The 12,491-nt window shown below is 32.1% G+C and overlaps 1 protein-coding gene across 1 annotated transcript; it reads left to right on the top strand.

Moving 5' to 3' along the window:
- Positions 1–4,382: 4,382 nt before the first annotated feature.
- Positions 4,383–12,466, top strand: USP (UDP-sugar pyrophosphorylase). The gene is made up of 17 exons (XM_020356742.3): positions 4,383–4,537; positions 4,648–4,752; positions 4,858–4,974; positions 5,106–5,246; positions 6,068–6,158; positions 6,571–6,698; positions 7,141–7,212; positions 7,355–7,419; positions 7,735–7,795; positions 7,892–8,009; positions 8,922–9,046; positions 9,340–9,416; positions 10,397–10,502; positions 10,690–10,749; positions 11,042–11,122; positions 11,580–11,819; positions 11,934–12,466. Exons 1-17 carry the CDS (start codon positions 4,490–4,492, stop codon positions 12,099–12,101), a joined length of 1,803 nt encoding a protein of 600 aa, XP_020212331.1. The 5' UTR covers positions 4,383–4,489; the 3' UTR covers positions 12,102–12,466.
- The last annotated feature ends 25 nt before the right edge of the window (positions 12,467–12,491 follow it).

Below are 12,491 nucleotides of genomic sequence, written 5' to 3'. Positions count from 1 at the left end.
ATTTTTAAGGGTACGATATGGAATACACCGCCAAGGAAGGCCCCCTTGTGTAAATTCTTGGGGATTAGTCATTGGGGATAACTCGGTTTATAAGTCCCAATCTCGCCCATTGTGTGCATGGGATGTATCTTGTGCGGCTTAGCTGTCCTGACTACACCTTGGTAGTATGTCCTTCTAGTGAGAGTGCGTAGAGGGTGTGACCCAACATGTACTCCTAGAATACTCTCGTGTATTGCTAGCGGAAATACTCCATGTGACATGTGTTACTGGCGCCACATGCATGATAATATGTAGTCCGTGTCCATTAAATGTGCATTTTAATGTTATATGTTAAAGTGATTTTTATGCCTTTGATGAGAGGAATGAGATATTATTGTTAATCTATCTATGTTATGTACAAATATATATGTTTGTTTGTGTTTGGCTATCCGATGTATATTCCTACACCGTGAGCCAGAGTAAGATGTTTCTCACTCCCTATTCTTTTGTGTTATTTTCCTTTGACTATTATACAGGTGATTATCAGCATGAGGTTGAAGATGTTGGTGGCGAAGCTTAGGCTTTAATGTTGGGCTTTGCTCTGATAGAACACATGACATCGGAGCTTAGATAGGATTAGATTAGGATGTTATTCTTATTATTTTGGAAACCTTAGCATTATTTCTTTTGTAATTTCCGCTCATTATGTTATTTGTTTAAGTCGTGAATTTGGTGCTCTCTATCTAAAAATGTTTGGTATTTTAATTATGAAAGATTGTGTTATTCAAATTTTATTATTTATGTGGTATGGTATGCGGGGTAGAGGGTGTCACAATTCTAGTGTAACATACCAATGTCTATCAACTCATTTAAGAATAACATACTAATACTCAACATCTCAATCAAGTATAGCATACCAATGCCTATTCAACACTCCAACCTTGCAACTATAGCATATTAATCAGACATAGCATATCATGTCTCATCACTAATTTCGCTTATACAATTATAGCATATTAATGGTCAACAACATCATACTTCATACAACATTCAATAAACCCATATATTTTATTCATGTTCACCAAATTATTCATAAGGGAACATGCAAATCATAACACAACTCATGCTCGACGTAACTTACCTAATGCTTGGCGCCATTGTGGCAAGGAGTTCTTTGCCCTGCCTATGCTTGGGGCTACTCAACCCATGACTAACATGACTAAAGTAGTGGGCCCTTGGGACCTCACGCCTGGCATGAAAAAATCCCATGCCCAGCCTCATGTTAATGCAAAATGATTCTCTCTCCTTATGCCCGTTGTTAATCTAGGCAGAGACAATTCTCCCACTTCACGCTTGACATGAACCACGTTTGATGCCACTTCAACCTAAGGCAATTCTCTTGACTTATGCCCAACACCTCCCTTTTCATGCCTAGCATGGGTAGAATAAGGCTTCTATTGAAGGCACATTCAACACCATGAAAGCACGCCTAATGCGACATAAGAATCTACACTTGTAGATCAAGAAAATTGCACTCCAAAACCTAAAAATTAGCCCAAACCAAACATGCAATGCAACGTAAGCAACTCAATTCCAACCCTAGCAACATGCAACAAGCAACAAGTAACAACAACATGGGTCATTCACCCAAAAATCCACTTCTATGAACTCACGACACAAACGTTTATCAAGTCATCAACTTCATCTAAGAATCATACATATAATCATCCATTCAACTCATTCACAATACATTCAACTATCAATCTATCAAGATTTGAGTTCAAGCTTCCCTTACCTTGAAATCAATCCAAAAAAAGGAAGAAGGGAATAGAAAACTCCGAGCTCCAAGAAAGCTTTGTCCCAAAACCATCAACTTGATTCTCAACTTCAAGCTTTGAGTCTATAATCTAACAACGATCCCCACATATTAGAGGAATCTAGAAAGAAGAAGGGAAGAAGAAAGCTTAAGGAACCAAAGTTTACTTCTCTAGATTTTAAAGAACATGAATTTATAAGACTCATTTTTAACAAAAATCTTAAATACCTCATTCCCTCGAGGTCAATTAGACTTCTGGCTAGAAACCCTCAAAATTAATCAAACTCTTGAGAGTTTCTTAACTCTCTAAGTCCCACAACACACCTCAAACACCATATAAACAATTATTGTTACAAAACAATAATTAACAAACTTATAGTGTTACGTCCTATAAGTTTGTTAATTATTGTTTTGTAACAATAATTAACAAACTTATAGAGCAAATTATTGTTACAAAACAATAATTAACAAACTTGATAAAAAAAATGTAATGTTTGAGATTATAAAAAATAAATTATTAAACATTTATTATAGAGCAAATGATAATTTTAAAATACATTTAATTAGTATTAATATATATATATATATATATATATAATTATTATATTAATTAAGTTATTGAATTAGATTAATTTTTTGGCTAATGGAAATAATAAAAAATAATAATTAATATTTTTTAACAACATATAATAAGTAGTATTAATTATTATATTTATATAGTAATGGTATGAAGTACTAAGATTCAAATTTTGCACATCTTGGTTAAGGAATATAAATCAGTAGCACTTATGTCAAATTTCAATTAGATTTGAGTAAACATATTTATTATTTTTAAAATATTATAAATTTAAATCTAGTAAATTCAGAAGCAAAAACTCAACTAAAATAAATAAATATATGTATGTAAAAATACTCACACACACAAAAATAATAATTTAAAAGTATTTTTCTGAAATATTAATGTATATAAACACATATTTGTGACTAAATTAATTAAGAAATTGATTTTGATTAAATTTTTAGTTACACAAAAATATTAAACATTATAGTAACTAATATTAAATATAAAGTAATATTAATTGTGAGATAAAATAGTTGAACATTTGAAATTAAATTCATTTATATGATAATTAAGGATTGAATTTGATTATTTCTCAATTATAGAAAATTAAAATTTTAAAAATTAAAATTAATTCTAAATAGAAATAAAACAATAAAAATAAATTTTTGATCAAAATCTAATAATTAATGATTATTAATTATTAAAAAATAAATCAATTTTCCTTGTAAAAAATTTAATGTTTGTGATTATAGGGATTCAATTATTATACAATTATTATAGAGTAGATAATAATTTTAAAATGTATTTAATTAGTATTAATATATATATATATATAATAATTATATTAATTAAGATATTAAATTAGATTAAAATTTTGGTTAAAAAAATAATAAAGAGTGTAATAATTAATATTTTTATCAGCATATAATAATTAATAATAATTATTATATTTAATCATTAAAAATATTTCTAAAATTATTCTTATTTAAATAATTATTATAATTTATATAGTAACTAGTATTTTAGCATATGTAATACACATGTTAAATATTTATTATATATAATTAAATTTTATAATAAATTATATATATAAATATTATATTTAAATATATAAATTATATTTAAAATTATTATACATAAATATTTTTAAACATATAAATTATATTTTAAATTTATCATAAATAATTTTATTTGTAACAAAAAAAGTTTTATCATAATTTAATTTAAAATATTAATAAATTATTATGATAAATAAAAATCAAATTAGATAAGAAATTAAAAAAATTCCTACAAATTCTTTTATTAAAAAAAATTTTAAAAAATATTCTCGTATAAGAGAAATATTCATATTTAATATATAAGTGTTGATATTAAAATTATAATTTAATTTAAAAATATAAATTAAATTATCAAACATAAGCAATTAACAAAATTAAATATATGAAAATAATAAAAAACTTATTTTGTTATCAAAAATAACTTTATTTTGAATGAAAATATTATGGATAATAACCTTACATTACAACCTGCTCATCTGACTCTTAAGTGCTGGTGTAAAAAAGAAAAGAAAAAAAGAAGAAAAAAAAACATTAGATGCTAAGAAATCATCATTGAAAGTCCCAATTCTTACTAATCATGTCCTTAAATTTTAAAAGATAATCAAAATTTCAATTGATGTGCATTTTTTCATAAGGGTGAATAACGCAATGAAGTCGGAATTCAACTGTGCCCTATGCATTTATAATCAAATCCAACCCAAGGGTTTAAATTGGAAAAAAAAAAAAACATTGTAAAGGGTTGATATCTTTAACTGGAAAGAATCTCGATCCAACAAGAGTAGTAGAAGAAAAGTGCTGGTGCCACCTGTGTAGATGGTGGGTCCCATTAACTAACTGACCGTGACCCGTGCCTTCCGGTCAGAAATGAAGTTGACGTCGTTGGATGAGATTCAGAATTCAGATCCACGTACTCACCGGCACCCCCGGTTCAGCGGTTAATAAAAATAATATAATAATATAATATAAATAGTAACAAACAATAGAATTTGCATTTATTTTGATGTTCGTTCTTCTGTTCTGTGCGCACACCACCTTTCACTCACTCCCACTCTCTTCCTCACCGATTCCAAATCCATGGCTTCCTCTATCGGCGACAACTTCAACCTTCTCTCGCCTCAACAGGTTCCGTTTCTCTCTCTCTCTCTCTCTCTTTCTCTTTCTCTTTCATTTCTACGTTTTCCTATTTCAACGAATTGTTCTGATTCTGATTCTGATTCCGCTTCGCGACACAGCAAGAGTTGGTGAAGATGCTGCTGAATAACGGCCAAGAGCACCTGTTTCGCGATTGGCCAGCTTCCGGCGTCGACGACGACCAGAAGAAAGCGTTCTTCGACCAGGTTTCGTTTCTTCCTTCAATTCAATTCAATTCAATCACATAACGTAGATCTGTGACTGTATGTATCTGCTCTTTGCTTCGCTAAACGACGCTGCGTTTTCATTAGCTCGTTCGACTTGATTCGTGTTACCCTGGCGGTCTCGAAGCCTACATCAAAAACGCTAAACGGCTCTTGGCTGATTCCAAGGCTGGCAAAAACCCTTTCGATGGCTTCACACCTTCCGTGAGTGGTTTTTCCATGCTTATATTTTCGATGTTGCATGTCTAAATATAAGCATGTATGGCGCTGTAATTAAATTCGATTATCGGTATAGCCGTGGAATGATGAACGAGACTATGGTGATCATTTTTCAGGTTCCAACGGGTGAGACTATGATATTTGGTGATGAGAACTACATCAATTATGAGGAAGCAGGTGTACGGGAAGCTCGGAAAGCTGCGTTTGTTCTTGTTGCCGGTGGCCTTGGCGAGCGTTTGGGATACAGCGGGATTAAGGTATGCCTCGTCACCCTGTGTTATTCTTAATTTGTTGCTCTGCTATTGTGTGTAATGGGGATAAACACGCATGTTAGTGGAATGTTTATTCTAGTGATTTTTTTTTTCCTAGTCTGATGATAGAATAATCTTCTTTCCCCTCCTTTCAAAACAGAGTATTGTGATGTGGTAAATGTATGTATGTCAATGAATGTATTTTAAGAAAGTTTGAGTGTATGGAAAAGAAAGAAACTCTTAAACTCCCCTACCCACCCCACCGGAGTTCTGATGGGAAAAATGGTAGAATATCACGCATGGTGTCAATGACACGCTAGAATTGCTAGCAGAGGTCCACCAAGAGAATTATTGTATAGGCTTAAACTTAAACTGCAAGCAGGTTTACCCCCATTGCAACTGCTTAACTGTCCCCTGGGTGCCAACTGATTTCCCTTATGGGAGTTACCCACCAAGCGGAATTTTAGTTGATTTAGGGGGAATTGAACCCACTGCATGGGAAGAATGAGAGTTATCTATAAAACCTAAATCACTTGTGCTGCTGACATGCATTGACAGAAACTCTAGAACTCTAATAGTGATATAAAGATTGTTGGAGTCTTTGCTGCATTTTTTCTTGTTACAATTGGGTACGATTTTCATTGTCTGTGCCTATGGGGTTATGGAAGCTTCTTACTAATGGATGTTTCATGCCTTTTCATAGTTTTAGACTCTTGGCCCTACTTCTGATACCTCATAAAGGGCGTGTTGTGTTTGTGTGTGTGGACAATTCCTGTATGCCAAGGGATTAGTTCCTGATTCTTAACTGTAGCTTCTGCTTCTTGCAGGTTGCTCTTCCTGCAGAAACCACTACCGGAACATGTTTCATACAGCATTACATTGAATCTATATTGGCACTTCAAGAAGCCAGCTCACAAGGTTAGTATCTGTTGCCATTCTTATATAAAAATAAGAGTCATGTCCGTCCTCCTGATTTGGTTACTTATGTGGTAAAACAAAAAGAAACACTGATGTGTGCATATTGATACAAACAATAGATAGTTTGTTTAAATTATACCCAATTTATATGACCAAGAGTCCATTGTATTGATGGAAAATTACTTTTTTGTGCTTAAAGTTATAGACAGTAACTTGAACTTTGAAATGTTCCCAATAGAAAATAGCTTCCTAGAAAACTCTCTGGTAAATTTTTCTTGAAAAACATTTTCTGCTGTAAGAATTTTATCGTAAAGTACTCTCAGACTTTCTTTTTTTGTCTGCCTTCTTTCAAATATTAGCCCACTCTCTTGTTTTGAATTAATGGTCGTGCTTTTCAAATTTCAACATTTAGGTGAATCCCAGACAGAGATTCCTTTTGTTATTATGACATCTGATGACACCCATGGACGTACTTTAGAGCTATTAGAATCAAATTCTTATTTTGGTATGCAACCCGCACAAGTAACACTTTTAAAGCAGGTATGTCTTTGGATATCTCTTGGAAAATTCAATTTGTATTTAATATTTAAATGGTTAAATTATAATTCAGTTCATATATCCAACACTGTTTCTGGTCTAGTCCCTACATGAAAAAACTCTACATTTTGTTCTTTATATGAAAAATTGTTTACAATGTAGTCCCTATCATTTATTAAAGTTATAACAGTATTAAAACAATTTCCTTTGGGGACCAAAATGTAAAAAAAAAATGGTGTCAACTGTAGGGACTAAATCTGATACTGTTATGACTTTGGAAAACGACAAGGATCAGTTTGTAAATGTTTTTTCATGTTGGAACTTGGAACTAAATTTTAGTTTTTTCATGGAGGGACTAAAATGAAAAAAACTAGTATTAGGTTTATGGACCAAAATTTTAGTTTAACCCTTCTTTAATTAATTCTTAACTTTGTATGTAATTCAGGAAAAAGTTGCATGCTTAGAAGATAACGATGCCAGGCTTGCATTGGAACCACAAAACAAGTACAAAATTCAGGTATTGTTGTGCAGGGTACCAGTATGATTGTGTAACTGGGAAGCTTATTTAGAAAAAAGCAATGAATCAAAAGCATTCTATTAAACCTCATAATTAGATGTTCAAACTAAGTGCAATTTATTAACCATTTTTCTTTGGGTAGACAAAACCTCATGGGCATGGTGATGTGCATTCACTTCTTTATTCAAGCGGCATTCTGAAAAAATGGTACGAAGCAAACAATTTACTATCTTTTAGAATCAGTTTGTGTCGTCAATATCATTTTTCTAAGTTGCTGACATTTGATAAATCTTTTGACTACATATGTCTAAGTAATTTAAAGAATATTCTGAATATATTTGGCATACCAAAAAAGCTATTATGTAAAACTATAAATATTGATTTTAATTCTGTAAATTGATGGGCTTGTTGTAATCTAGAAATCCAAGAAATTTAAAGTGCAAAGGGATTTTTGTCTTTTGTTTATACTTTGATCATAAATTTATATATTTATAATTTTATATAATGATTTACATTTGTTAGGCATAATGCTGGGTTGAAATGGGTTCTCTTTTTTCAAGATACAAATGGGCTTCTTTTCAAGGTTAGTTATTTTGGCATTTTGTACTTCGGACACATTTTTCTGGTTTACCCATGAATATATTTGAAGTTTTCACTGACTAGTAATTTGAGGAAACAGGCAATTCCATCAGCACTGGGTGTCAGTGCTACGAAACAGTACCATGTTAACTCTCTTGCAGTACCACGGAAAGCAAAAGAAGCTATTGGTGGAATTACCAGACTCACTCACTCTGATGGTAAGCTAATTGTTTCATCCCTCACAAACGAAGAAAGCAATGCTGATGTATGTTATATTAATGTGGGTGAGAAATGAGAATAATATATTTGTTTTTGGTGTATGTCACTGTAGAATATAACTTCTTTCTTACCTGTAAAGTAATTTGAAACTGTAAATTTATAAACATACTATTTATCATAATTAATGGGGAGATGGTAGACAATGACAGTTTATGGAAGCAAGATGGTTTATAAGATTGAACATGATCCACTGATATTGATTTAAGGGTGGTTTATATTTTTTTATAGATAATAAAATATTGTAAATATTGTGCATTGTTTGGAAATCTTGTCTTTAACCAACTGTTATACAAAGATAATAAGTTAATATGGGTATTAGTATCTACTTTAATAACACATTGCTCATAGGTATTCATAATGTTGAACCAATTTGATGTTGATCTTCCAGGTATTCACTTGAACCAATACAATTCACATTGTGAATCTGTAAATTTGTGATGGCTAAATGTTCGTCACCACTTTTTATCACTTTTGTTCTCTCTCTCTGTAAGGGTGTGTGTGCCCCTCTTTTTTCTTTCTCTCAAGGATTGAAAATGCTACCAAATTAAATTCAATTGTTACTGAGAAAGATCATTTTGTTTGAGAAAAAAGTATTTTGAGTAAGTTTAAAGTTTGAAATCCAGAACATTTGTCTGCACCAAGTAATCAGTTGCCATGTATTTTTACTATTTAAAGGCACTTTTAAATTGCTATTTCTTATACTTTTCCAGGCTTGATATTTTTTTTTCTTTCAAATGTTAATATTATATAAATAATGTATCTCTATCTTGACTTCATTATGTCAGTGCCACTATGGATTTCCCTGAATTCATATTTTTAGCATTTGATGATTAATTCAAATACATAATTAGGGAGGTCTATGGTGATAAATGTGGAATACAATCAGCTAGATCCTCTTCTTAGAGCGAGTGGATACCCTGATGGCGATGTAAATAGTGAGACTGGCTACTCCCCATTTCCAGGAAATATTAACCAAGTAACCCTCTTTCATACTTCAACATTCTCCTCCCGTCCCCTCTCTGATTGAATTTACCTTTTCAATTATCTATTGTTGGAATGATGTATTATTCTTACCTGTATTTTAACTCATAATCATTATGTTTGGAATACTAGAAATATCAATCAGTGATAACCGTGGCTTAGTTATAATTGAAACTGTAAATTATTATTATTATTATTATTATTATTATTATTTGAACTGTCATGATTATACCATGATTGCATAGAGACAATATCATAGTGACAACAGACAATATCTTATTCTAACAGTTGATTTTAGAACTTGGTGCTTATATTGAAGAACTCTCAAAAACAGGAGGTGCCATTCAGGAGTTCGTTAATCCAAAGTAATTCTTTTATACTCACTATCTTCTTTATTTGGGAAAACTCTAAAAAAACTCCCCGTACTTTGACCCATATGTTCTTTGGTCATGATACATTCAAAACATGTAAAATTGTACACATATCTTTTGAGTTGTGCACTTTACTCCAATTCTATCACAACTGTTAAAAGAGTGGATACAAAAGTACACGTCACACTATCTGGTTATTGTAGGACCATTCTGGAATCACGGTGCTTCGCATTTTTGGTCCATTTTTTAACAGTTGTATCGAATTGGAGTACAGTACACAACTTGAAAAGTTTGATTTGAGGACCATTTTGCACATTTTGAAAGTAATAGGACCAAAGTGCAAATGGGTCAAAATATAGGATTTCTTTAGATTTTCCCGTATTGTTTGCAACATTTGATTGTATTGTATGCCTTGATATTCTTTGATTGTATTGTATGCTTTTGCTACATTAGACTTTACTGTCTTTTTTTTCTTGTCTTTTCTTTTTCCAGATTGATCAATGTTAACTTCGATTTCAAAAGTTCTATAATGTTGTAGAAGAGTTAGCATTATTTTATGGATTACTTTTTATTAATAATTAAAAAATAGTAATCTGCTTTGGCTTAAGCCCACTAATACATTTTAATGAAGAAACTGATTCAGATGACTAGTTATGAGGTCATGTACGTTTATGACTTTTCACTGGTAGCTCCTTAAGCCCACTAATGCATTTTAATAAAAATAAATAAATAACTGCTTTGGCTTGAGTCCATTAATACATTTTAATGAAGAAACTGATTCAGCTGAATTCACCAACCTCCTAAAGTTCAATTTAGTATGTTGATATTGATGTCAACATTGTTATAAATAAGGAACATTAATTTTAGTCTTAATATCTTATTTGTATTTCAGTGAACCACTGTTACACTTTATGGAACTTATGGGGCATGTTTTCTTACTGTTATATCATCAAAGCTATGTTTCTTGACTGTAGATATAAAGATGCCACCAAAACTTCATTTAAGTCCTCAACTCGACTTGAATGTATGATGCAAGACTACCCAAAAACATTGCCCCCATCTGCCAGGGTTGGATTCACGGTAAATTTTCTATTGGAGAAAAGTACATAAATCTCGGCAGAGCAATGCTTATCAAGCTTGACTTTCCCATCTTGGACCTAACCTTTTAGGTTACAGATGGAGGCCATCCATGCTGATGTCACTTTAGTTAATGGATGATTGGTTGTTATACTTGGTGCAACCTCACTGGTTCTATGTAATTGTGCAGGTGATGGAAACATGGCTTGCTTATGCACCTGTGAAGAATAATGCTGAGGAAGCTGCTAAGGTACAACATAAATTCTAATGTAATAATTTAAACATGGAGAAACAAAGTTGATAAAAAGAAATAATGGGAGTATGAATTTTGAGCCCTTGATTCCCGATGGAAGTGTATATAGTACACTGATACTTAATTGTAGCAGACGGAAAATGTCTAACCAAAAGTTTGTATGCAATTGGGAAATTTGGATTTGAAATGTTATTTGATGGTTAGAGGTTTTGAATAATGGTATCTTAATTCACTGAAAGTTTTTCAAGAGAGACATTATTTCTTATACGTTTTGTTAATAATACTGAAGGTGCCGAAAGGAAATCCATACCATAGTGCAACCTCCGGAGAAATGGCCATCTATCGTGCAAATAGCCTTATTCTCAAAAAGGTAACAGCTTTTACCCGCAAGTCTTAAGTGCTAAGACGCATAGGTTTATTTCATTATTAGTAATGTCTTGATTTTTTTAATGATTTTATTGCAATTTCTATAGAAATTAGTTTTAAAAATATTGACTTGTTATTTTAGGTTTTGTTAAAGTATTTGTGACAGAATAGAATTTCCTTTAGAACACTATATGGATTAGGAAAGTTCTACAAGATTGTTTACTTGCCAGTGAAGCTCTAATATGCCTATAAAAGGGCCTGCTAAGATACATACAATTTACATTTTTGCTTACGAATGTTTTTCAAACCCATGGATCTTCCTTGTCTCCAGGTTGATTTTAGAATTCTTACGTCTGTATATCTATGCCATTTCTTACCTCATTTCGTGCCAATTTTAAAACTGCAGCCTACATCAGACAACAACTGAGTAGTTTTCTCTGCATTTTTTTTTCTCCTGCCAGGCTGGTGTCCAAGTAGCAGATCCAGTATTGCAGGTCTTGAATGGGCAAGAGGTTGAAGTTTGGCCTCGTGTCACATGGAAGCCAAAATGGGGTCTGACTTTTTCTCTGATCAAGAGCAAAGTCGGTGGAAATTGCTCCATTTCCGAAAGATCTACTCTGGCCATTAAGGGTCAAAATATTTTTATTGAAAATTTGTCCTTAGATGGGGCTCTAATCATTGATGCTGTGCATGATGCAGAGGTATGACAAGGCAAATTTATCAATATTTTATCTTTTTATTTCCTAAATGCGCATGTTTTTTGTTTAATGAAAATATTAAACTGATGCTGGAATTTTTTTTAAAAAATTAAATAGGTAAACGTGAGTGGTTCAGTTCAAAACAAAGGTTGGATCCTTGAAACTGTTGACTACAAAGATACCTCGGTGCCTGAGGTATTGAGAATCAGGGGTTTTAAATTTAACAAAATTGAGCAGCTAGAAACGAAATACTCTGAGCCTGGCAAATTTCACTTGAAGGCTTGAACATGCATCTGTTCGAAGAAGATTTAGCCCTCATGCTACATTCATTATTCTTTGTCTCTTCTGTAACGTGTCTCTGTACTCTTTAGCTCTTTTGTTCTAAGCAGTGGCATCGGAAGTTTTGCAGAGTTTCTCTCCCCTTCCCTCTCAACCTTTAGGTGTTTGATGGGTACGAGTGCTAATGTATTATTTTGTTCATAAGTTTTGCCCCCACTTTGATTTGATAAACTATTTATGCATTCCTAGTTGAAGGTGTAAAGAAATTGAGCACATTTGTATCCGTGGGTAGAAATATTATCATATGTGCATTTAATGTGCCAACAAGTTGGACTAAAGTAAAGATCAAGTTGATTGCTTTACCCATCCTATATTTTCCCCCCTATTTTTGTTACC

This window comes from Cajanus cajan, chromosome 6 (genome assembly GCF_000230855.2).
Source record: "Cajanus cajan strain Asha chromosome 6, NIPB_CcT2T_4, whole genome shotgun sequence".
Taxonomy (NCBI): Eukaryota; Viridiplantae; Streptophyta; class Magnoliopsida; order Fabales; family Fabaceae; genus Cajanus; species Cajanus cajan.
Note: the sequence above shows the minus strand (reverse complement) of the source record. Positions and strands in the feature narration are given on the sequence as shown.

What these genes read in the sequence shown, in the direction of transcription:
- USP (XM_020356742.3), top strand. Translation starts at nt 4,490, where the DNA reads ATGGCTTCCTCTATCGGCGACAACTTCAACCTTCTCTCGCCTCAACAG. An exon ending in ACCTTCTCTCGCCTCAACAG is followed by an intron (nt 4,538 to 4,647) that starts GTTCCGTTTCTC and finishes TTCGCGACACAG; the next exon opens with CAAGAGTTGGTGAAGATGCT. An exon ending in TCAAGAAGCCAGCTCACAAG is followed by an intron (nt 6,159 to 6,570) that starts GTTAGTATCTGT and finishes TTCAACATTTAG; the next exon opens with GTGAATCCCAGACAGAGATT.